We start from the raw sequence: 22,245 nt of genomic DNA, 5'->3' as shown, positions 1-22,245 counted from the left end.
GCTGCTCCACCCCCAAGTTACCTCTTTAAGGATGAAATCTTCCCTTGTTGGTATCGGAGGGCTCCTCCTAAAGAGAAAAGTCAGCAGGTCAGAGCTGTGGGAAAAGCTAACACACCTGTGCTACTTGGGAGAGAGGCTGAACTTTGGGTTGGGTTCGCTTTGCCCCATTCAGGAAACAGACTAAGTAACGAGTCAGCCCAGCTTCAGTTACAAAAGGTGCAGGAGGGTAAAAGGTCCCCGAAGCCCCACCAGGAAGCCCTCGCCAGGCCTTGGATTCCTGGGTCCCCCTCCTTCTGGACTGCCCAGCTTCCCCCGACAGGCCACATGGTGAATGTGGGGCCCGGGACACAGCATCTGGGCCCTGGAAGCAAGAGTCCTGACCAGAGGGGAGGCCACCTGGGCGGTCTGCAAACTCCACGGCAACGGCTCTGCATCCTGAACCTACAACTCCCCTGGGGAGCTCGTGGAGGCTGCAGCCTCCCAGGCCCCAGTCCTACCCCCGAGATTCTGATTCAGGGGGTGTGAGGCAGGGCCCCAAGATTTCTCCCCATCCCCCCTTTTTCCCAGAATTCGTTGATTCAATTCCTCCCAAACCAGCACAGACTCTTGGGCACCGACCACTGTAATAAGCATTTTTAAAATAACAAAAATCAACCCGAGGCAGCACCTACCCCAGGTGCTGACAGCATTGTCCACTCCAGAGGGGTTCCCGTGAATCACTCTCTCCCCTTGGAAAGCCCACTTGTTAATTAGCTCCAAATCTTCCTTGGTCCACCTGAAGACACAGATGTTCATCTTTACTGTGGCAGTGAGGAGTGGGGCTGGGGAGGGGTCACCTGGGGCTGTGCTAGGGGAGGCCAAGGGGCATAGGAGTTTGGGCCCTTGAGCTCAGAAAGAACAAGTCCGCTCCGAACCTCTCCAGCTACAGAGCGTGCTGAACCTGCCCTTCCCTCTGAAGCCCACCTGGCGCAGTCAAAACAGCCCGGGCTTTGGACTCCCATGGTCCTACTTTGCCTCTTTTTTTTTTTTTTTTTTCTTTTGTTAAGACGGAGTCTCACTCTGTCGCCCAGGCTGGAGTGCAGTGGTACAATTTCGGCTATCTCCTGGGTTCAAGCAATTATCCTGCCTCAGCCTCCCGAGTAGCTGGGACTACAGGTGCGCGCCACCACACCCAGCTGATTTTTGTATTTTTTTAGTAGAGACGGGGTTTCACCATATTGACAGGCTGGTCTAGAACTTGGCCCGCCTTGGCCTCCCAAAGTGCTGGGATTACAGGCACGAGCCACTGCATCTGGTCCCTACTTTGCCTCTTACTAGCTGAGTGACTCGGAGCCTGTTATCTAACCTCTCTGAGCCTCACTCTCCTCCTCTGGAGAATGGGAACGCCACCCTCCTCAGAGGCTATCTGCATGTGTGTCTAATGATGGCAAGGTGTCCACAAGCAGCAGGTGGCAACTGCCACTATAACAGACCTCTGCATAAGCGCCCACACCTGCACCAAGCCTGCCTTTAAGAAGAACGGGCAGAGGTGTGACTGTTTCCCAGGGCTCTGCAAGTAGATCCAAAGCACGATTATTATGAATTCAAATCCCAGGAGCCCCAGACACCCCTGGGGGGGGCCAGGCTGGTCCCAGCCATGTCTGGATCTCTCCCAAGCATGTGGCCTTACTGCCTTCCATGGACCAGGTGTGGGCTCACAAACACTTTAAGTGAACAGACCCAAAACACATGAGTATGGAACAAGGCAAAATGACCAACTCCACTTCCCCACTCTTTGCTCTCGGCTTTTGTTTCCTTTCTGCAGATTCCCTTCCTCATGAAACAGTAGAAGCTAAAGGTGGTTTTGTGACCTCTGAGAATGATGTGGCTCAGTGGCAGAGTTATGGAGTAAGCGGTTAGCCTGGTTTTGTTTGTTTGAGATGGAGTTTTGCTCTTGTCCCCCAGGCTGGAGTGCCGTGACACGATCTCAGCTCACTGCAACCTCTGCCTCCGGGGTTCAAGCGATTCTCCTGCCTCAGCCTCCCAAGTAGCTGGGATTACCGGCGCCTGCCACCATTCCTGGCTAATGTTTGTATTTTCAGTAGAGACGGGTTTTTGCTGTGTTGGCCAGGCTGGTCTCGAACTCCTGACCTGAAGAGATCTGCCCACCTCACCCTCCCAAAGTGCTGGGATTACAGGCATGAGTCACCGTGCCCAGCCAGTGAGCCCTTTTTGAAACCCATCCCACCACTGACTCGCTGGGCATCTGTGAGCAACCACTCCACCTCAGACCCTCTGTTTTCTCATCCATAAAACAGGGGTAATAGTGTCTATCTGGCCAGGCGCGGTGGCTCACGCTTGTAATCCCAGCACTTTGGGAGGCCGAGGCAGGCGGATCACAAGGTGAGGAGATCGAGACCATCCTGGCTAACATGGTGAAACCCCGTCTCTACTAAAAAATACAAAAAATTAGCCGGGCGTGGTAGCAGGCGCCTGTAGCACCAGCTACTCGGGAGGCTGAGGCAGGAGGACGGCATGAACCCGGGAGGCAGAGCTTGCAGTGAGCCGAGAACGCGCCACTGCAGTCCAGCCTGGGGGACAGAGCAAGACTCCGCCTCAAAAAAAAAAAAAAAAAAAAAAAAAAAAGGGTCTATCTCACTGAGGATATTGAGATGGAAAAAACACACAAGCACTTTGTGTAATGCCCAGGAGATAGGATGTGCTCCCCAAAAAATAGGCCGTCTGGAGTCACAGCGCCTGGGGGGCCTGGTTCAATCACTTACTTGCTGTGGAGCCCTGAGCAAGTCAATTACCTGCTCTGAGTCTCCTTCCTCATCTGCCAAACAAGGATTTTTACGGACTTGGCAACTCACATGGTAGCTGTGAGACTATGATTAATAATGAGTTAACATCAGTTAACATACTAGATTAGCATGTGCCAAACATTGTGCTAAATGCTTTCTTAAATGGACCATTGAAAAATGGTCCATAATCCTCCCAATTGTGCCCTACAGGGAAGGTACGATAATTATCCTGCTTCTTACAGAAGCGGAAACTGAGGCTTGTATGGGTCAAACAGCATCCTGGAAATCACCGTGCTACTCACTGCTGGGTCAGGACCACATCTGCTGACTTGGAGCCCAAGCTCTTAGCTACTAACTTAATGGTGCCAACAAGATACACTCATTCATTCAGCATTTATTGAGCAACTGCTATGTGCCTGTGACTAAGCTCCTAGTCGGAAGCAAAACAGACAAGGTCCCTGACTTCTTAGAGATTAGAGTCTAATGGAGAAAGTGAAGGTCAGTAAGCAATCAGGATTCAAATACAAACAAATCCATGACACTGCAATATGTGACTACAAAGCAGGTGTTTCTGTAAGAGTACTATGGGCTGAATTGTGGGGGCGGGGGTGGGGTGCTTGAAGGACAAGGGGAGCCAGCTGAGCAAGGTGTGTGTGGGGTGCATTACAGACACACCACCTGTGCAGCACTGGAACCACACCACAGCTGGCTGGCTCTTTCCAGGGACCAACAGGTGGCAGCGTGCGTGGGAAGAAGTGAGTGATGGAGGCGGGGGAACGTAACTCAGGCAGTTGATCTAGCCCAGGGCCTGGCCCTCTCAACAAACGTGAGTCTTCCTCCTGCTCTACACGGTTTGTTTTTTAGGAGGCTCAGATTTGAGTCTTCGAAGGAGACTGGGCTCCAGTCCTTTCCGACTCAGAAACACATGATGGGCAGGGTGGGGGGGGGTGGGGGGTCTACTCTCCCTAAGGGTTCTGAGAAGGAATGACTGGCCTTCAGGGCAAAGCGGGAGAAATGGTTGGAAGCAGCATAAGAACATACACACATGCATGCACACACACGCACCGTCACCCTCTGCCTTTTGAAAGGCAGGGCCAGTATGTCGGCCCGTGGAGAATCACTTGAACCTGGAGGCAGAACTTGCAGTGAGCCAAGATCACACCACTGCACTCCAGCCTGGGTGACAGAACGAGACTTCGTCTCAAAAAAACAAATGAACAAACAAAACCAAGCTCAGAAAACAATAACAGCAAAAAAACAAGCCCAGGAAGACGACAGAGCTCTGCATTTAGGGGCCTCATCCACAACTCCTGGTCCCGGGACAAACTGCATAACCTCTGTGCACTGGGTGGTTTCTCAAGGCACATTCTCCTAATGACGGAAATGGTCTGTGGTCAAGCCTGTCTTGACAGGTCTCACTGACTCACGTGGTCCTCCACCAGTAGGAACACAGAGAGGTGGCACGCCCTTCATGGAGATGGCCCCGGAGGAGGAGAAATGTCCTAGTCTAATGGACACATCCCCTAACGTGGATTTCTCAGCACACTCTAGTGTCTTTCATAACCGTGTGGTAAAACTGGACAGTCACCCCTAGGGCACCGTCATTACCATACAGAGGACACTGTCCTAGCGTGAGTCAATGCAGAGGTGCGAGAGTTCATCTAACCCACTGCCCTCCAGATCTGGACTCCAGCTCTTTCTACCATACCATGGGCGCTTGAACCCAACAGAGCCAAGATGGGGGTGAGCAGAGGTGGTGGAGAGCAGGAGAGAAAAGCTCAGACTCTGAGTTCAAATCCCACTCTGCCAGCACTAGCTGTGTGGCCCTGGGCCAGCCATTTGACTTCTCAGGGCTCAGCTTCCTCATCTGTAAAATGGCCACCAAGACCCCTCCCACCTCACAGGGAGGTGGTGAGGTCCCCGTGACAGAAGCCACGCCCCGTCCTGCTGCGTGGGAGGGACAGTGGCCAGGTGAGGACCACGGTTACCTGTTGACGCGATCTCCATCCTTCAGCGGGTTTGGGATCTCCTCACACACAGTCAGGAGGGCCGCTGCCAGACACACCGAGTAGGCGGCGCTGGAGCCCAAGCCCGCCCCATGGGGCAACTCTGACCACACTACGATATCCAGGCTCGGCAGGGCCCTGAAACACACCAGGGTGCAAAACGTGACTCTCCTATAGGGCAGTGGGATGCCAGCACCGAACCAGGGGCCGGGACTAGGCCTGATTCCAAGCATCTGGTCCAGTTTTCTCAACTGGGGGAGACTTCACGACCCCAAATGTATCCCTACTGAACATCAGGAACTCAGGGTGAATCAGACAACTAGGAAACAGGTACCAAGTTCATTTAAATCCCTGGGTCACCCAACCAGAGCCCTTCCCAGAAGCACCTGGCAAGCCGTCAACCCCTTTCTCCCACCTCCTTCCTGTGCTCACATGCTAGGTGTTTCTGTGGGCCTGCTCTGAGCACATGCTAGCCCCTCTGCCTGCAATAGCCTTGCACCTCCTTATCCCCCAGAGAAATCCCTACCCATCTTTCAAGGCCTTATCAAATGTCGCTTCCACTGTGAGTTTCCCTAGCTACCCTCAAAGACCCTCCTGGCTCCCCTTCTAGGACCTCCTTCCTGCATGCCCTCCTTCCACCACTGCCTCATCACAGCACGCTAGGATTGTGTGTTCACCGGGGGCCTCTCCCACCAGATGGTGCTCCCCAGCCATGTGTAACGTGGGTCTGCTTTTGATCACCAGAAAGGTCCGAATCACTTTATCTTACATGTATTTCCCCCAAGTGAGAACTGTCAAACTTCGTGTTTGGTAATTTCCAAGAAGTACTTCTCCCATTTCCTAAATACGAAAATTGCAATACTGAATGCGCGTCTCCAAATTCCACACACCCACCCCACCCAGACTGGAAGATTCTGGAATGCCCTTTACCCACTTAAGGGGACATGCCTCTCAAGGTGAAATTCTCCTTTGGACAGCAATTATCAGGCCATTTCCAAATGTGTCCTGAGCACAGGGCCTGGCCACTGAACCAACATCTGCTGCTCAAGGGAAGGGCTGCCCCCTGAGGTTTTCCCTTTGGGTTCTGGACAGAAAAAAAAAAACAGAGGGGCTGGTTGGGGCCGGGTGCAGTGGCTCATGCCTGTAATCCCAGCACTTTCAAAGGCCAAGGCAGTTGGATCACATGAGCCCAGGAGTTTGAGACCAGCCTGGGCAACATAGTGAGATTCCATCTCTACAAATATTTAAAAATTAGCCAGGCATGGTGATGTGCACCTGTGGTCCCAGTGACTTGGGAGGCTGAGGTGGAAGGATCACTTGAGCCTGGGAGGTCAGGGCTGGAGTCAGCTGAGATCATACCACTGCACTCCAGCCTGGGCGACAGACAGATCCTGTCTCAAAAAAAAGGCATGCCATATTGCCATGTCTGGCAGGGTGCCTGGCATGTGGTGAGGACAGCCAATGGCTGCTGCTCTAGAAGAGAGCATGTGCGTTCTCCAGCAGCAGTGACAGAAACCCTTCCTGTTTCTCCATGGGAGGCTGAATCTGGACTCCCTCCCCAGACCGCACACACACCTCTGCTTCCGGCAGATGGACAGGTATAAGTAGAGAAAGGCCAGCACAGCCAGGCTCTCGGTGACAGCACAGTCGTCAGGCAAGCCTGCCACCTCCTTCAGCTTCTCCACTAGCTCTGGGGTGGGTGTTGTGGCATCACCTTGCTCTGTTTCACAGGCAAACAAGCAAACACAAGTGGGTGAGAGGGCCTCTGGTGTTTTACAAACAACAGAATACAGAAAGTCAGCTAGTCACTGGAATCGGAACATGGATGGACATGAATTTATGGTCTGAACACCACACCCAAGTCTGTTCATTGGCTTTAGGCAGACTTAGGTTTGAGTCCCAAGTGTGCCATTTACTAGCCATGTGACTTAACCTTCCTGAACCTGTTTTCCACCTTGGTAAAACAGGAATAACAACAGTGCCTCTTCACAAGGTTGTCATGAATGTAAAGTTAAATAGGGCGTGTAAACTTTTTAGCACAACACCTGGCATGTAGTAAGTGCTTAATTAACAGTAGTTTTAAGGCCAGGTGCAGTGGCTCACGCCTGTAATCCCAGTACTTTCGGAGGCTGAGGTGGGCAGATCACTTGAGCCCAGGAGTTTGAGACTGAACTCTGGGCAACATGGCAAAACCCCAACTCTACAAAAAGTACAAAAACTAGCCAGGCATGGTGGTGCACACTTGTGGTCCCAGCTACTTGGAAGGCGGAGGCAGGAGGATCGCTTGAGCCCAGGAGGTCAAGGCAACAGTGATCTGTGGTCGCACCACTGCACTCCATCCTGCATGACAGAGTGAGACCCTGTCTCAAAAAAAAAAACAAAAAAAGTAGCCTTAACACACACACAGAGAATGCTGGCTCAATCACACAAGGGCCTAGGTTTCACCTTCCATTGTATAAAACCAAAAATCAAAGGAGTATTAAGTTACCACCCAAAATATTTCCCTCTTCCAAAAGCTAATCATCAGGAATAGGACAGCGTAAATGCAAGGCGTTGTCTGGGCAGAAGGGGAGGGTGAGGCAGGTTTTTCCCAGGGATGTGCAGGAACCTGGGCCACTTTCCTCTGAGACACTGAGAAAGCAGAGCCTGTCTGGCCAGCTTACCTTTACAAATCACTCGCTGAGCCTCAGGTCAGATTCTCAAGGGACTGGGAAATGGAATTGGGCATGCGTGTCTTAGGAAATTTCAGGCACTGATTAAGTGCTGGGCAAATATGTGTTGAATGGATTAATGATATACTCAAATGGCCAAGTCATGACATTATTGAGAACCCGGGTATTTCAGAGCTCTGTAATCGAGATGGAAGAGCCTGGATGTTGGGGCTAAGAGAAACCTAGGTCTGAATCCTTTCAGTATCACCAACAAGTGTAACCTGAGCCACTGGACCTCTGAACTTTAATTTTCAAATCTGTACAATGGGGACGAATACCACCACCTATTCCCAGGGAATGCTGGAGAATTCTAAGTGTGCTAACATATGTGAACACACTTAGTGCCTGGTATGCATAAGTGTCCAGTAAGTGCTCACTGTAGTAGCAGGGTGCAGTGGCAGGTGCCTATATTCCCAGCTACTCAGGAGGCTGAGGCAGAAGGAACACTTGAGCTCAGGAATTTGAGACCATCCTGGGCAACATAGTAAGATCCTGCCTCTAAAAAAAAAATGTTCAATGTTTATGACTATCAGGAGGGAGCAAAAGGACACTGAACAAAAGATGGTAGATCTTTGCAACCTAGAAAATGGTGTGTCTCCCAAGGCTCCGCAACTCACACGCCCTTACCTACATACTGCACCTGTGTCGCACCCCTAGTGCCCGCCTCCAGTGTCGTCAGATCCTCACGGCAGCCCTCAGTCAGGAAACATGTCTCTGCTCCCAGGCCCAGAGGGTGAAGTGACCCGCCCAGGGTCACCAAGGGAGTCGGAGTGGTCCGAGACATGGTCCCCCACACCTGGCTGCTTCCACCCCAAGCTACTGACATACACAAGTTGCAGCTGGTTCTCACAGGACATTTCTGGTCTGGCTGGGCGGCCCTGTGCACTATGGAAAGCAAGTTCCATGTGTTCTGGCTGGAACGCTCCAGACGCACGCTCCAAAGGAGTGCCTCTTAACTGAGGCGTCCCCAGAATCGTCCAGGGAAACCCTTTCAAAAACTCCTACCACCACTACCAACTCCCAATAAGACAGGGGCAGAGCCAGAAGTCCATCTGTATTGGTAAAAACAAAAACAACATCCACAATCACAAAAACTCCTGGGTGATTCCAAGATATGATGAGGTTAAAAAGTGTTGCTCTAGGCCGGGCACAGTGGCTCACGCCTGTAATCCCAGCACTTTGGGAGGCCGAGGCGGGCGGATCAAGAGGTCAGGAGATCGAGACCATCCTGGCGAACACGGTGAAACCCCATCTCTACTAAAAATACGAAAAAAAATTAGCCAGGTGTGGTGGCGGGCACCTGTAGTCCCAGTTTCTCGGGAGGCTGAGGCAGTAGAATGGCGTGAACCCGGGAGGCGGTGGAGCTTGCAGTGAGCCGAGATCGCGCCACTGCACTCCAGCCTGGGCGACACAGCAAGACTCTGTCTCAAAAAAAAGAAAAAAAAAAAAAGTGTTGTTCTAAAATGAGGATTTTGGCCAGGCACAGTGGCTCTCACCTGTAACCCCAGCACTTTGGGAAAGTGGGAAAACTCCTGAGGCCAGGAGTTCCAGACCAGCCTGGGCAACACAGCAAGACCCTGTCTCAACAGCAAGTGAAATGAGAATTTTCAGCTCTTCTTCCATCCCCATATGGCATATGGGAGTGACTGTAGTTTCTCACGGGGAACGGGAAGCAGGTATCAATGGTTCAGGTGCAGTCTAAGAAAAAAACCCAAGAAGATTCTCATTTATTCCACCCTGGCTGAGAAACACTGTTCCAAAAAGCAAGGCTTCAGCCCAGGGAGCAGACAGTAAATTGAGAACAGAAAACACACGTCAGCTCTGGGGCAGGTGCGGGGGACTCCACTGATGGAAAAAGCTGGCCTGCTTATGAGTGGATGAAATCTTCACAGTGCTGCCAAAAATCAGCACACACACCTGACACACAAAAGAAAAAACAGGTATTTTTGAATGGTTTATATGGCCTGACCCAATTTTGGTTAAAAAACCAAGATATCTCCCTGTCTCTATCAATCTTTCTATCCATCTACAGAAAATCACCCAGAAGGATTAATGCCAAAATGCTTGGAGTCATTACTGGGGTCAGAGAAAGGAGAAGGGGAATAATAAGTGATTTTTAAAATTACAATGTCCCGCCGGGTGCGGTGGCTCGCGCCTGTAATCCTAGCACTTTGCTAGGCCAAGGCGGGCAGATCACGACGTCAGGAGATCGAGACCATCCTGGCTAACATGGTGAAACCCCGTCTCTACAAAAATACAAAAAATTAGCCGGACAAGGTGGTGGGCGCCTGTAGTCCCAGCTACTTGGGAGGCTGAGGCAGCAGAATGGTGTGAACCTGGGAGGCAGAGCTTGCAGTGAGCCGAGATCACACCACTGCACTCCAGCCTGGAGGACAGAGTGAGACTCCGTCTCAAAAAAAAAAAAAAAAAAACAATGTCCCAGCATTGACCATATCTTCCAATAATAAGCATAGGTAACTTTTACTTTTATTAATTTTTTTTTTGAGATGGAGTGCAATGGACGATCTCGGCTCACTGCAACCTCAGCCTCCCAAGTTCAAGCGATTCTCCTACCTCAGCCTCCTGAGTAGCTGGGATTACAGACATGTGCCACCACACCCAGCTAATTTTTGTATTTTTAGTAGAGACAGGGTTTCACCATGTTGGCCAGGCTGGTCTCGAACTCCTGACCTTAGGTAATCTGCCCGCCTTGGCCTCCCAAGGTGCTGGAATTACAGGCATGAGCCACTGTGCCCAGCCTACTTTTATTAATTTTTAATTATACAAAATGCCAATATATTCTCCTCATTTAAAACATGTGTCCCTTTGTCTACTCTCTGGCCCCAGGTCTCTCCCAGGAGAACTAATTGCCACAGCCAATCTGATGTCTATGTCCCCGAGATCTTTTCTATCATTTATACACATATTTATACTTAAATACCTATGTTTGCTGTTTTGCATTTTTTTTTCACTCAACAATAGGCCTTGATGATCTGTCCACAACAGCCCACACAGATCCAATGCATTGTTTTACACTTTTAAATTAAAAAAAATAAATAAGTGAAGCTAATTTTATAAGGTCAGGGTAGAAAACACGCTGGCAATAGCTGGCCCCTGGCTCCCTTGGGGACAGCCTGGAATACCTGGCCAGCTGCCCTCTCTGTAGGCTCTCGCCACCTCTGGTAAGGCTCTTACGATTTCTCCTCCTTGCACTCACCCAGAAAGCTTGTGTCCAGTAGCTGAAGCCTGGCCACATCCCAGGCCCACTTGATACCAATGTTGGGTAAGCTGAGGTCCACTTTCCCATTGCTGTGGGGTTGAAGCCGGAGAAATGTTCTCAAGTTCAAGGCTACAGCCAGTGCTACCTGTAGAATAAAGGACAAAAGCCATAAGCCTGAGGGTGAGTGGCAAAGGAGCCAGGGCCCACATGCTAACAAGAGAGCAAACATGAGCACAGAGGCCACTCCCAGCCATGCCCTTGCCAGACACTGCTAGTCAACTTTGGCACGCTCTCCCACTAAGCCTGGGGACAGCCACCATCGATCAACTAAAAGTTAACATCCACTTTGCCTTCTTCCTGAAAAATTTCACAGGTTCTCAACACCAAGGAATCACTTCCCCATAATCACCATGTTTTCAATGAGAAATATAAGAACATAAAGAATAGCAGTGAGAGGCCAGGTGTGGTGGCTCACATCTGTAATCCCAGCACTTTGGGAGGCCAAAGCAGGAGGATCACTTGAGCCCAGGAGTTTGAGACCAGCCTGGTGTCAAACCATGTCTTTACAAAAAAAAAAAAGAAAAAATTAGTGGGGTGTGGTGGTACACACCTGTGGTCCCAGCTACTTGGGAGGCTGAGGTTGGAGGCTGCAGTAAGCCGTGATCGCAAGATTGCGCTCCAGCGACAGAGCAAGACTCTGTCTCAGGAAAAAAAAAAAAAAAAAGCAGAGTGCAGCAAGAGTAGAACCTGAGACAGACTTAGGTTCACACCAAGCTCTACCAAGGTATATAGGACTTGGATCAAGTTACCACTTCTCTCCTAAGCCTCGGTTTGCACATTTGTAAAACAGGATAATAAAAGGGTATGCCTTGGGGGTAAGGGTAAAATGAGGTAATGGATGTTTCCGACTCCTTTGCTAGATCATCCTTCCAACTTCTCCATGTCTTAGTGCCCCGGAGCTCAGTTCTCAAACCTCTTCCTTCTGCATCAAAGCTCACTCCTAGGTGATCTCATTCCACTCATAGGGCTCTGTATACCATCTTTTTGCTATCATACCGAGTGAGGCCTGAGAATCCCTTCAGTGGGCATAAGATACCTTTTCCTTGCCTGGCTGCGGAGAAACTGACATCTCTGATCTGCTCCCAAGCTGTGCTTCAGGTGTCCTGCAAAATTAGTATCAGGGAGAAGGGGTACCCAATCCTTAAAGGCTCTAACGGCTTTGTACCTTGCCATGTACCACGGCATGTTCTCCATGAAGGATGACTTTCCCCGGAGCAGACACCAGTAGGACTTCTGACAACATGGCTCCTGGGAATCCTAAAAGGGAAAGCCAGTGAGAAGAGCAAAGATCTCCAGATGTCAGAACCATCAGGAAGAGATCTTAGAACACCTAGTTCAAGCCCATCATAATAACAAAAAAGGTAGACACCGTCCAGCACTTGCTACGTGCCAGAAAGGCAATGCAGCAATCAACTGGACACATCCAACAGATCTGGGTTCAAATCCCAGCTATTCCACTCCCCAGTGATGTCGTCTTAGCTAACTCACTTAAACGGCTATGAACATCGGTTTCCCACCACGTTATATGGACAGAAAATAACCGTACGCACCTCAGTGGATGTTAGGAAGGTTATATTAACTCAAGGGAAACACTTAGCAGTGTCTGGCACCTACTAATCATTCAATTACTGAGAGCTACTTATTACTGGCTCTGTTCTTCGTTTCAGCTTTTACAACTACTACTATTGAAGGTAGAAATTACATGAAATCATGGAGCAGAAAGAACTCTTTGCTGGACATTTAGGCTGTTTCCAACGTGTCACAATTATAAACAAGGCCACAGAAAACACCCAGTACGCCTCGTTCTGCACACTTAAATGAGTATTTCTGCAGGACAGAGTCCTAGAAAGGGGCTTGCAGGGTCTACAGGTGTGTGCAATTTACACTTTTATAAACAACGCAAAACTATCCTCCGCTTAAGGTTTTACGTCGATTACCTTACGCTAAGATTCAAGTGCACTACGAGCTAAGTACTATCGTGATCCCCACTTCTTAGAAAAACTGAGGCTCAGAGCGGGGAATCCCCTTGCTTGTCCCAAGCTCAAAATCACGACTCTCAGATTGAGGTCGCCGACCCCTCGGGGCTGACTCTCAGAGCTGGAGAAACTGAGCCACAGAAGCTGGGCGCCTGGCTCAGGGCCGTCCTGGGTCTAGGACCTCGCGTCACCCGGCCCCGCGACCCCGGCCTCTCACCTGCTGCCGCCGCCGCCACCGCCGCCGCCCCGGCTGCCGCCACTCCGCGCCGGAGCCGGAGCAGTTCCCGGACTCCTGCAGCCTAGAGCGCCAGTGCCTCAAGGGGAGGAGGCCTTGGCCTTCAGCCCAGCCAATCAGAGCGCGCAAGTCTGGCGTACCTTTACCAATAGGCTTGAACATTGGTGGTGACGCAGCTAAGCCGGCACGGGTTTTCCCGCCCCGCTTCTTCCGTCAAACCAATGGGAAACAAGTCCCTGGGAGTGTCCCGCCCTGGGGCGAGAACCTCGAGCCAATGAAAATTGACAGCTGAGCGGTGGCGCGGCCAGCTGTGGGTGGAGTCACTCCGGGGCCTGGACGGGAACCTGGCGGGGTCAGCTCCCGTCAAGAAGCCTGGCTGATGGCTGTGTGGGGCCTGGGGAGTCGTCTTGGCCTGCGCGGATGCTTCGGCGCCGCCAGGCTCCTGTATCCCCGTTTCCAGAGCCGCAGCCCTCAGGGCGTGGAAGACGGGGACAGGTGAGTGGCTGGCGGGAAGGGTAACTCGAACAGCTGTTTTGAATCGTGGTGTTGTCGTCATGGGTACGTCACAGCGTCGTGAGGTCACTGCGGCACCCGTCCGATGACGTCTCCACGCTGTCCTGACGTCACCGTGGCAACGTGGACCACGTGGGCGCCACAGACCAGGTAGTCTTTGCCTAAGTCCCAGTGAAACCCAGCTGTCATCGGGCAGGGCATGGCATAGCCGTGCCAAGGGCCAGCAGGGCTCTCGACTCAGATTGTGACCAATTTCCATAGCAGTTTATCCCCCAGGTCCCAGATACACCAGCACCTTCTAAAGATGGCTTTCCTCATATACCTTGAAACTTGCACCCAACCCAGACCTCAGAACCTCTAGAGTACTGTGGATTAATAATGGATTAATTTAGTTCACAGATCCAGGAAATTAACCTTCGAATGGCCTTGTAATATCACATTTTAATTTTGAGCTATGTCATTGAGTTGTTTACATTGTTATTTGAAAATGCCACTTTTTGAGCTGTATTTTGGCAATTCTTCATCTCTGAGTACACTCGAAGCCTCATAGTCTGGAAGTGGCTCAGGCTTCTTTTCCTGCAAGAGGCCCTAAGTTGGTGGTGTGTAAGGTAAGAATTTGGGTAGGATAGAGTTAAGAGTCCTAGCTACTTGGGAGGCTGAGGCAGGAGGATCCGTTGAGCCCAGGAGTTCAAGACTGCAGTGAGCTATGATCATGCCACTGCACTGCATTCCAGCTTAGGCAACAGAGCAAGACCCTGTCTGTGAACAAAATAATCATAGGCCAGGTATGGTGGCTCACACCTGTAATCACAACACTTTGGGAGGTTCAGGTAGCCGTATTGCTTGAACTCAGGAGTTCAAAAATCAGCCTAGGCAACATGGTGAATCCGTCTCTACCAAAAAAAAAAAAAAATTAGCCGAGTGTGGTGATATACACTTGTGGTTCCAGCTACTGGGGAGGCTAAGGTGGGAGGATTGCTTGAGCCCGGGAGGCAGAGGTTGCAGTGAACCTAGATCGTGCCACTGCACTCCAGCCTGGGCGACAGAGCGAGACCCCATCTCAAAATAATAATAATAATAATAAATAAAGAATTTCAGCAGGATAGAAGTTACAGTTTGTGCTCTGGTCTAGGACAGTTTTGGGCATCCCACTCCTGCCTCTTCCTGGATGATCTAGGAAGGTGAGTCTCATCTGATTTACAGTTTCCTCCTCAGTAAAATGAAGAGAATAGGTGGTGCCTACCTTTGGGGTTGTGGAAAGATTCCAGGATAATTCCAGACGGTAATGCCTGTAAACTACTTGGCACAGTGCAGGGACAATGGCAAAGGATCAATCAAGTCCTTCAGCAAATAGGTATTGAGCTCATGTTGAGCAAGGCATTACGTCAGCTACTGTACACACTGTCACCCAGCTCTGGTCTTGCCCACAAAATGTTTGCTATTAGAAGGGATCTAGGGGAAAGAAATCAATAAGAGATGACCATCTAAGCAGTAAGGGGTAAGTGCTGCCTATGAGGTTACAAGCAGCAAGCTGGGACCTACTGAAGGAGCTGACCCTCTGTGTAAACCATCCCCACTCACCAGATACTGATGTTTATTTCTCATTAGGCCACAGCCTTCCTCGAAGACACCCAGGATCCCCAAGATTTACACCAAAACGGGAGACAAAGGTAGGGTGGGGACAGGTGAAAAACACAGAGAAATACTCACGGCATACACCATTTTAAAGTTCTTCCAAATTCTTTGCGGCCATTTAAAAGTATAATATGTGACCAGGCACAGTGGCTCATGCCGGTAATCCCGTCACTTTGGGAGGCCCTGTCGGGAGGCCAGGAATTTGAGACCAACCTGGCCAACATGGTGAAACCCCATCTGTACTAAAAATACAAAAATTAGCTGAGTATGATGGTGCATGCCTGTAACCCCAGCAGCTACTTGGGAGGCTGAGGCAGGAGAATTGCTTAAACTTGGGAGGCAGAGGTTGCAGTGAGCCAAGATCATGCCACTGCACTCCAGCCTGGGTGACAGAGCGAGATGCTGTCTCAGGAAAAAAAAAAAAAAAAGTCTCAGAAAAAAAATATATATATATAAAATATGTGACAGATCTCAGTATACATTACAAAAATGTTATGTGAAATGAAAAACACTCGAGATATTAAATGACAAAAGCCTGAATCTATCTGGATAAGGATGTGCATATGTATGTGTTCAGGTATATGTAGAATAGTCTGAAAGGTTACACCTGGGACTGTTCTGGGAGAGAGGTTGTGAGAGGGGAACAAACAGAAGGACTTTCACTATTTATATACTTTTATTCTATTTTGTTGTTTTTTATAACGAGTATATATTACTTTAATAGTTTTTTAAATGCTAGAACATGTTATATAGAAAAAAGTAAGATGCAGAAGAATGTACTGCTATGATACTTTTTTTTTTTTTTTTTTTTTTTGATACAGGGTTTTACTCTGTCACCCAGGCTGGAGTGCAGTGGCCCAGTCACAGCTCACTACAGCCTCCACCTTTCAGGCTCGAAGTAATCCTCCCACCTCAGCCTTCTGAGTATCTGGGACAACAGGCACACATCACCATGCCTGGCTAATACTTTTTAATTTTTTTTATAGAGATGAGGTCTTGCTGTGTTGCCCAGGCTGGTCCTGAACTGCTGGGCTCAAGGTATCTTCCCACCTCAGCCTCCCAAAGTGCTCGGATTACAGGAGGCATGAGCTACCGCACCCAGCCAGTATACCATTTTTTTGTAGTATAAAAACATGCAGATCACTAGTATGCATTATTTTTTGGATATATACTTGTATAGGAAAAGTATAAAAGCATTCACGGGACATACTCAATGCCACTGAATGGTAAACTTAAGAAGGGTCAAAATGGCAAAATTCTGTTATGTTCATCTGTTACCACAATTAAAAAGAAGGAAGAGGATATTGGAAAGGACTTATTATAGAGTTGGGCTTCTATTGGGTGGTTTGGGGGAGGATTCAAGGAAGTGGGGCTTTGCTGCGGATTGAATCCTGTTAGGAAGCAGGGCTATTTCTGTAATTGGGTATCTTTTTTTGTTTTTCGAGACAGGGTCTAGTTCTGTTGCCCAGGTTGGAGTGCAGTGGCATGATCTCGGCTCACTGCAACCTCCACCTCCCAGGTTCAAGTGATTCTTATGCCTCAGCCTCCCAAACAGCTGGGACTACAGGCATGCACCACCATGCCCGACTAATTTTTTCTGTTTTTATTAGAGACAGGGTTTCGCCATGTTGGCCAGGCTGGTCTCGAACTCCTGGCCTCAAGTGATCTGCCCGCCATGGCCTCCCAAAGTCCTGGGATTACAGTGTGAGCCACCGCACCCGGCCTGTAATTGGGTATCTTAATAATTTGTCTCTAGAAGACAGAAGGGACAAAGAGGTGCTAACGCTGTAATGGATAAAGATGCAACAGCCATTCACATTAGCCAGGGAAGGGGGATGTTTGGTCATCTTTTGGCATTTGGACAGTCATCTGTGCTCAGACATTATTCCAGAGTGGCCTTGTCTTGGTCTTGAACCGTCATAGTCGTAGAGCGACCTGTCTGATGATTTTCTGTGAAATGGTTTGTGTTCAGCAGAACACCACAGTGTACCTGTGAGTGCCAGGCCAACACCTGGCAACCCCAAAGCCTGCCCAATAGCAAAAGCCAGCTCCAAACTGTCAGGGGCGGTTTTCACTTTCTCAGAGGTTGGGGGAGAAAGGCAGGGACCGTGAACTAGGCAGAGGCACAGAGGACTTTGACGTCCTGTGAAATACAATGGTAATGTATATATGATATAAAATATGTAACATGTTTTATTTCTTTATCAGGATGGCTAGTGTATGAGTCTTAAGTTTAAAATAAAAGCACATCAGGAAAGAAGTGAGGATAGTGGCTAACCCTTGGGGAGTGGCAACTAAAAGGGGGTACATGGGGGCTTTCAGGGTGTTGGTCATGTTCTGTTTATGAAGCTAGGTTCTGATCACAGAGGTATGTTCAGTTAGTAGTAATTCACCAACTTGCACACTTAGGATTTGAGTACTTTTCTGTGTATATGTTATACTTCAGGTTGAAAGTTCTTTAAGGGGTGGTGCGGTGGCTCATGCCTGTAATCTCAGCACTTTGGGAGGCTGAGGCAGGTGAATCACTTAAGGCCAGGAGTTCAAGACTAGCCTGGCCAACATGGCGAAAACCAGTCTTTACTAAAAATACAAAAATTAACCGGGCATGCTGGTACACACTTGTAATCCCAGCTACTTGGGAGACTGAGGCACGAGAATCACTTGAACCTGGGAGGCAGAGGTTTCAGTGAGCCAAGATCACGCTGCTATACTCCAGCCTGGATGATAGAGCGACAGTTCAAAAAAGAGAGAGAAAGTTCTTTAAAAACTTGAAAGTTAAAACAAACAAACAAACAAAAAACAGCATGTCAGGAAAACAGAATCTTAATTTGGGTGGCTAAACATTTTTTTCCACAGGGTTTTCTAGCACCTTCACAGGAGAAAGGAGACCCAAAGACGACCAAGTGTTTGAAGCCGTGGGAACTACAGATGAATTAAGTTCAGCTATTGGGTAAGAAGAACAGGATTGGCCTTGAGGTTGCGTTTGAGTCGAGTATGGGTAAACGTAATGAATGTGAAGCTCCCACGTGTCCTGGACAGCTGCCTCAGAGGTTGTCAGCCCTTACTGAACTTTCCTCAGCGCTGAAGCACAGGCTGGTCAGCTCCACAAGGCTGCAGGGCTGCAGACTCCTTTCCCTTCTGGCCCTGCTGGTGCCTGCATGGCCTCTGGCCCATGCCATGTGAAGCTGCCTCCCTCTCATCCCTCACTTTTCAGGTGAGCCTGTGTGTGCCACTGAGGTTAGTATATTGAGTGAAAGAGGTGAGTTAGTATAATGCGCAGTACATCCAATGTGATCCCTTTTGTGAATGTTGTTTTTTACATAAGCCAAAGTATAGAAGGTGGACTCAAGGATGGACCAGGTCAGGATGGGCAGGTCATGCTGTGGTCACAGACAACCCCCAAATCTCCTGGCTTAGGACACCAAAGGTGGACTGGCTGCTCCCACTTCACCCCCATCACAGGGTGGATGTGCTATGGCTCCATGTGGCCTTCACTCTGGGACCCAGGCTGCTAGGACAGCTGCTGCCTGGGGCGATTATCAGTCATTGTGGCAGAGGGAAAAGAGGTCATGGTGAAGCTCACAGTGGCTCCTGAGGCTGTCAAGGGATTGTGCAGTGGCGGTGTTGTCGCCAGCGAGGTTTATCCAAGGCGTGATTATTGCCGATTGAAAACTCTTCCCACTACCCCGCCATGATGACTTGAAGTATAGTCGACATTGGCAGTTTCTCACAGTCTTTATGGAGACTCAACTTTGTTGGTAAATAAAAGTTGAAAAAAAAAAAAAGTGTGAGCAGTGGCTCACAGGTCGATTTAATCCCAGCGCTTTGGGAGGCCGAGGTGGGAGAGTCACTTGAGCTCAGGAGTTTGAGACCAGCTTGAGCAACATAGCAAGACCTCGTCTCTACTAAAAAGAAAAATTAAAAAATTAGCCAGGCGTGGTGGTGCACACCTGTAGTCCCAGCTACTCAGAAAGCTGAGGCAGGAGGATCACTTGAGTCTGAGAGGTTGAGGCTGCATTGAGCCATGATCGTGCCACTACACTCCAGTCTGGGCGAGAGTACAACTCTCTCTCCAAAAGACAAACCTTTCTTGGGAGTGATGCCTTCCATTTACTCACATTTCAGTGGCCAGAGACTGTCATGTGCACGTGCCTGACATCAGCGGGGTGGGAGGGGCAGCAAATATTTGCAAGCAGGAGCACAGTCTGCCCAGCGTGCCCTGCAAGCTGGTGACAGGGGGAGCAGCAACAGTCTCAAGTGCTGGATCCTGGTATCTGACTCTGGGCCTGTGGGCTGTAGGTGCGTGGGAGCCAGATAGACCCAGCTACAGATTCAGCACCGCTGCAGATCATCTCTGGGACGTCAGGCAGATCAATGTGAGCCTCAGTTTACTGTTCTGTCAGGTAATCATCATGATAATTCCTGTCTCACTGTGTTCTTGTGGGGCTTAAATGAGATGATTCCACGTTTCACCCTGAGGACAGTGCCTAGCACAAGTAATAGCAATGTTAGCTATTATCATTCTTTTTTTTTTTTTGAGATGGAGTTTCACTCTTGTTGCCCATGCTGGAGTGCAATGGCACGATCTCGGCTCACTGCAACCTCTGCCTCCCAGGTTCAAGCAAGTCCCCTCATTATTACTGTTCTTAACACTTACCTGTTCCTGGCTACCATTTCTCCATGGCGGGCCTGGCTAGGTGAGATTTTCGGGACAGATAATGGGAGGTATAGATAGTCAGCCAGCTGGGTAGAGAAGGCAAACAAACCCCTTGGTGTATGTGTGGGAGGGGGTCCAGAAGGGGGCAGATGCAAGACCAAGTGGGCAAAGGGAGAAAAGGCCAGTACTCGCGTCAGCTATTCTAATGAGCTCTAAATCACGAGCCATCATCTCCCAGTTGAGGAGGAGCAGCAGGTTGGGGAAATCTCGGTTGTGGATTCTTCCTTGGTCAGATATTGGCCAAGCATCTGCTGCAAGGCGCTGCTCAACAGAGAACCTCAGCCCCACCTTCCTGAGCCTCAGAGTGCAGGGAGCAGGCAGCACTCACCGGGCAGCTACACGCGTGGGAGCAGGCTTGGGGCAAGCGCCCAGTGGGGGCCTGCCACTGGCCTGGTCACGGAGCGTCCCTCGGCAAGCAGATACTTCTGCACACCTCCTGTGAGGCAGGCATGAGGCATCCGCTATGATGGAGACAGACTGTGTCCCAGCCTGCACAGCCCTTCCCTTTGGTCCAGAGGGAAGACACATACCAGGTGGGAATCACACTGGTGTGTTTAATTCTAACTGTAAGATGTGCCAGGAAGATGGGCTGGATATTCTCCATTGGCCCTTTCAAATCCCTTCTCTTCACCTTCTCTTTATGCATGGGAGGCTGGCCTTATCACCTGGTGGCTGTGCCACCTTGATTCCTCGGTCTTCTGGCATTCAGGTGGGTCCAGCCAGTGGGAGGCACCAGCAGGTGATGGGGGAGAGAGTGCGGAGAGATCAGGAGTGTGTGTGACCCCGTTCCCCAGCGGTGCATGGTTCTGGTGGCAGCTGGGCTCCCTCCCTCCCTCCCTCCCTGCTGAGTGACTCCAGAATCCAGCTCCCTCCAGGGTGAGTTGCACCTTCCCTGACCCTTGCCTTCAGGCTCCTGCATTTGCCTGAAACTGCCCACACCTCTGTGAATTGTCCCTTCCCAAAGCCCTCCTCCAGGAATCCCTGCAACGCACCACTGTCTGCTGCTGGGGCACTGACTGGTGCAGGAGGGAAGTGCAGGGTTCTGAGGGAGGCAGAGTCAGGGTCCTGACCTGTGTCGGGGGCAGTTTGCTTTCCCTGCCTTACGAGGGAAGTCTTCCCCAGCCTTCAAAGTCTCCCCTCCAGCATCACTTCCTCCAGGAAGCCCTCCCTGCCTCTCTAGCTAAGGTCAGATTAGGCTTCTGTTGCCCTTTTCTTCAGAGCACTGATCTCAGTTTGCACTTTCACATTCAGGAGTATATCTAATCTGATTACCTATCACACTCCTGAGTATCACACTCCTGAACATGAAGGTATAAGCTTTGCCTGAAGTCCCAGAGACACTCAGCAGCGGTGCAGAATTTGCACCTGGGTCTGTCTGATTCCCACTCACCTATAACCACAGGGCCACGGGTCAGAGCTCAGGATCCATCACTTGAGACTGTCACTGCTCACCCTGTCACCAGCTTGCTGGGCAGAGCCTGGCTCAGCTTCTGTTCAACAGACTCTCGTGGGCCTGGTCAGAATAGTTGTTCAAAAGGAATTATTGACTGGAAATAATGAGTATCCGAAAAGGCATTTCAAGAAACAAATACTACCAACCCCCCAAGTGGAAGGCTATCATGTTCTTATTGTCAGCAAGAAAAATAATGTGTTTATTATATCTAAATTAACTAAATGGCCCACCACCTGAGAATCTATTGTTTACGGCAAGACAGGGCCTAGGGACATTACATTACAGGCGAATGCTTTTTCCTTTTCCTTCATAGGTTTGCTGTGGAATTAGTCACAGAAAAGGGCCACATATTTGCTGAAGAGCTTCAGAAAGTGAGTAACACCGTCTTACCCAAGCTGGGAATCTTCATCCCTGGTGGCCATCACGGGACTCAGCATCCAGCCATCAGTTCCTCTTTGTGTCACCTGGGGCTAGTCATTCTCCCTCCGTGAGCTCCGTTTCTTCATCTGTGAAATAGGGACAGGCCAGGTGTGGTGGCTCACACCTGCCATCTCAGCTGCTTGGGAGACTGAGGCAGGAAGATCACTTGAGGCCAGGAGCCTGGGTAACACAGTAAGACCCCAACTCTACAAAATATTTGAAAATTAGCCAGGCGTGGTGGTGAATGCCTGTAGCCTCAGCTACTCAGGAAGCTGAGGTAGGAGGATCTCTTGAGCCCAGGAGATCAAGGCTGCAGTGAGCTGTGATCATGCCACTGCACTCCTACCTGGGCAACAGATTGAGACCCTGTCTCAGGCCGAGCACCATGGTTCAATCAAGCTTGTAATCCCGGCACTTTGGGAGGCCAAAGTGGGAGGATCACTTCAAGCCAGGAGTTCAAGACCAGCCTGGTCAACTTAGGGAGACCCTGTCTCTACAAAAAAAAAAAAAAAAAAA

The 22,245-nt window shown here is 49.9% G+C and overlaps 2 protein-coding genes and 1 non-coding gene across 5 annotated transcripts in view; 2 read left to right on the top strand and 1 right to left on the bottom strand.

Annotated features, from left to right (window-relative positions):
* The window catches only part of MVK (mevalonate kinase), a 23,666-nt gene extending 10,334 nt beyond the window's left edge, over positions 1-13,332 (bottom strand). For all 3 annotated transcript variants that reach the window (XM_025402451.1, XM_025402450.1, XM_025402452.1), the window contains exons 1-7: positions 12,974-13,332; positions 11,946-12,037; positions 10,718-10,865; positions 6,365-6,509; positions 4,772-4,927; positions 672-775; positions 22-67 (exon numbers count right to left, since the gene is read on the bottom strand). In XM_025402451.1, coding sequence (XP_025258236.1) covers positions 22-67; positions 672-775; positions 4,772-4,927; positions 6,365-6,509; positions 10,718-10,865; positions 11,946-12,023 — 677 coding nt within the window. In that variant the 5' untranslated portion in view covers positions 12,024-12,037; positions 12,974-13,332. The remainder of the gene's footprint in view (positions 1-21; positions 68-671; positions 776-4,771; positions 4,928-6,364; positions 6,510-10,717; positions 10,866-11,945; positions 12,038-12,973) is intronic.
* MMAB (methylmalonic aciduria (cobalamin deficiency) cblB type) overlaps positions 13,304-22,245 on the top strand; it is a 17,316-nt gene continuing 8,374 nt past the window's right edge. Inside the window, exons 1-4 of the mRNA XM_025402453.1 lie at positions 13,304-13,486; positions 15,113-15,174; positions 17,996-18,089; positions 21,623-21,680. Of these exons, the coding sequence (XP_025258238.1) occupies positions 13,371-13,486; positions 15,113-15,174; positions 17,996-18,089; positions 21,623-21,680 (330 nt within the window). The 5' untranslated portion in view covers positions 13,304-13,370. The remainder of the gene's footprint in view (positions 13,487-15,112; positions 15,175-17,995; positions 18,090-21,622; positions 21,681-22,245) is intronic.
* Positions 18,744-18,884, top strand: LOC112635750. Its single transcript, XR_003122070.1, has one exon. It is a non-coding gene; the product is annotated as a U4 spliceosomal RNA (small nuclear RNA).

Source organism: Theropithecus gelada, chromosome 11 (genome assembly GCF_003255815.1).
Source record: "Theropithecus gelada isolate Dixy chromosome 11, Tgel_1.0, whole genome shotgun sequence".
In the NCBI taxonomy this organism is placed as follows: domain Eukaryota; kingdom Metazoa; phylum Chordata; class Mammalia; order Primates; family Cercopithecidae; genus Theropithecus; species Theropithecus gelada.
This window is presented reverse-complemented; position numbering and strand designations above follow the sequence as displayed.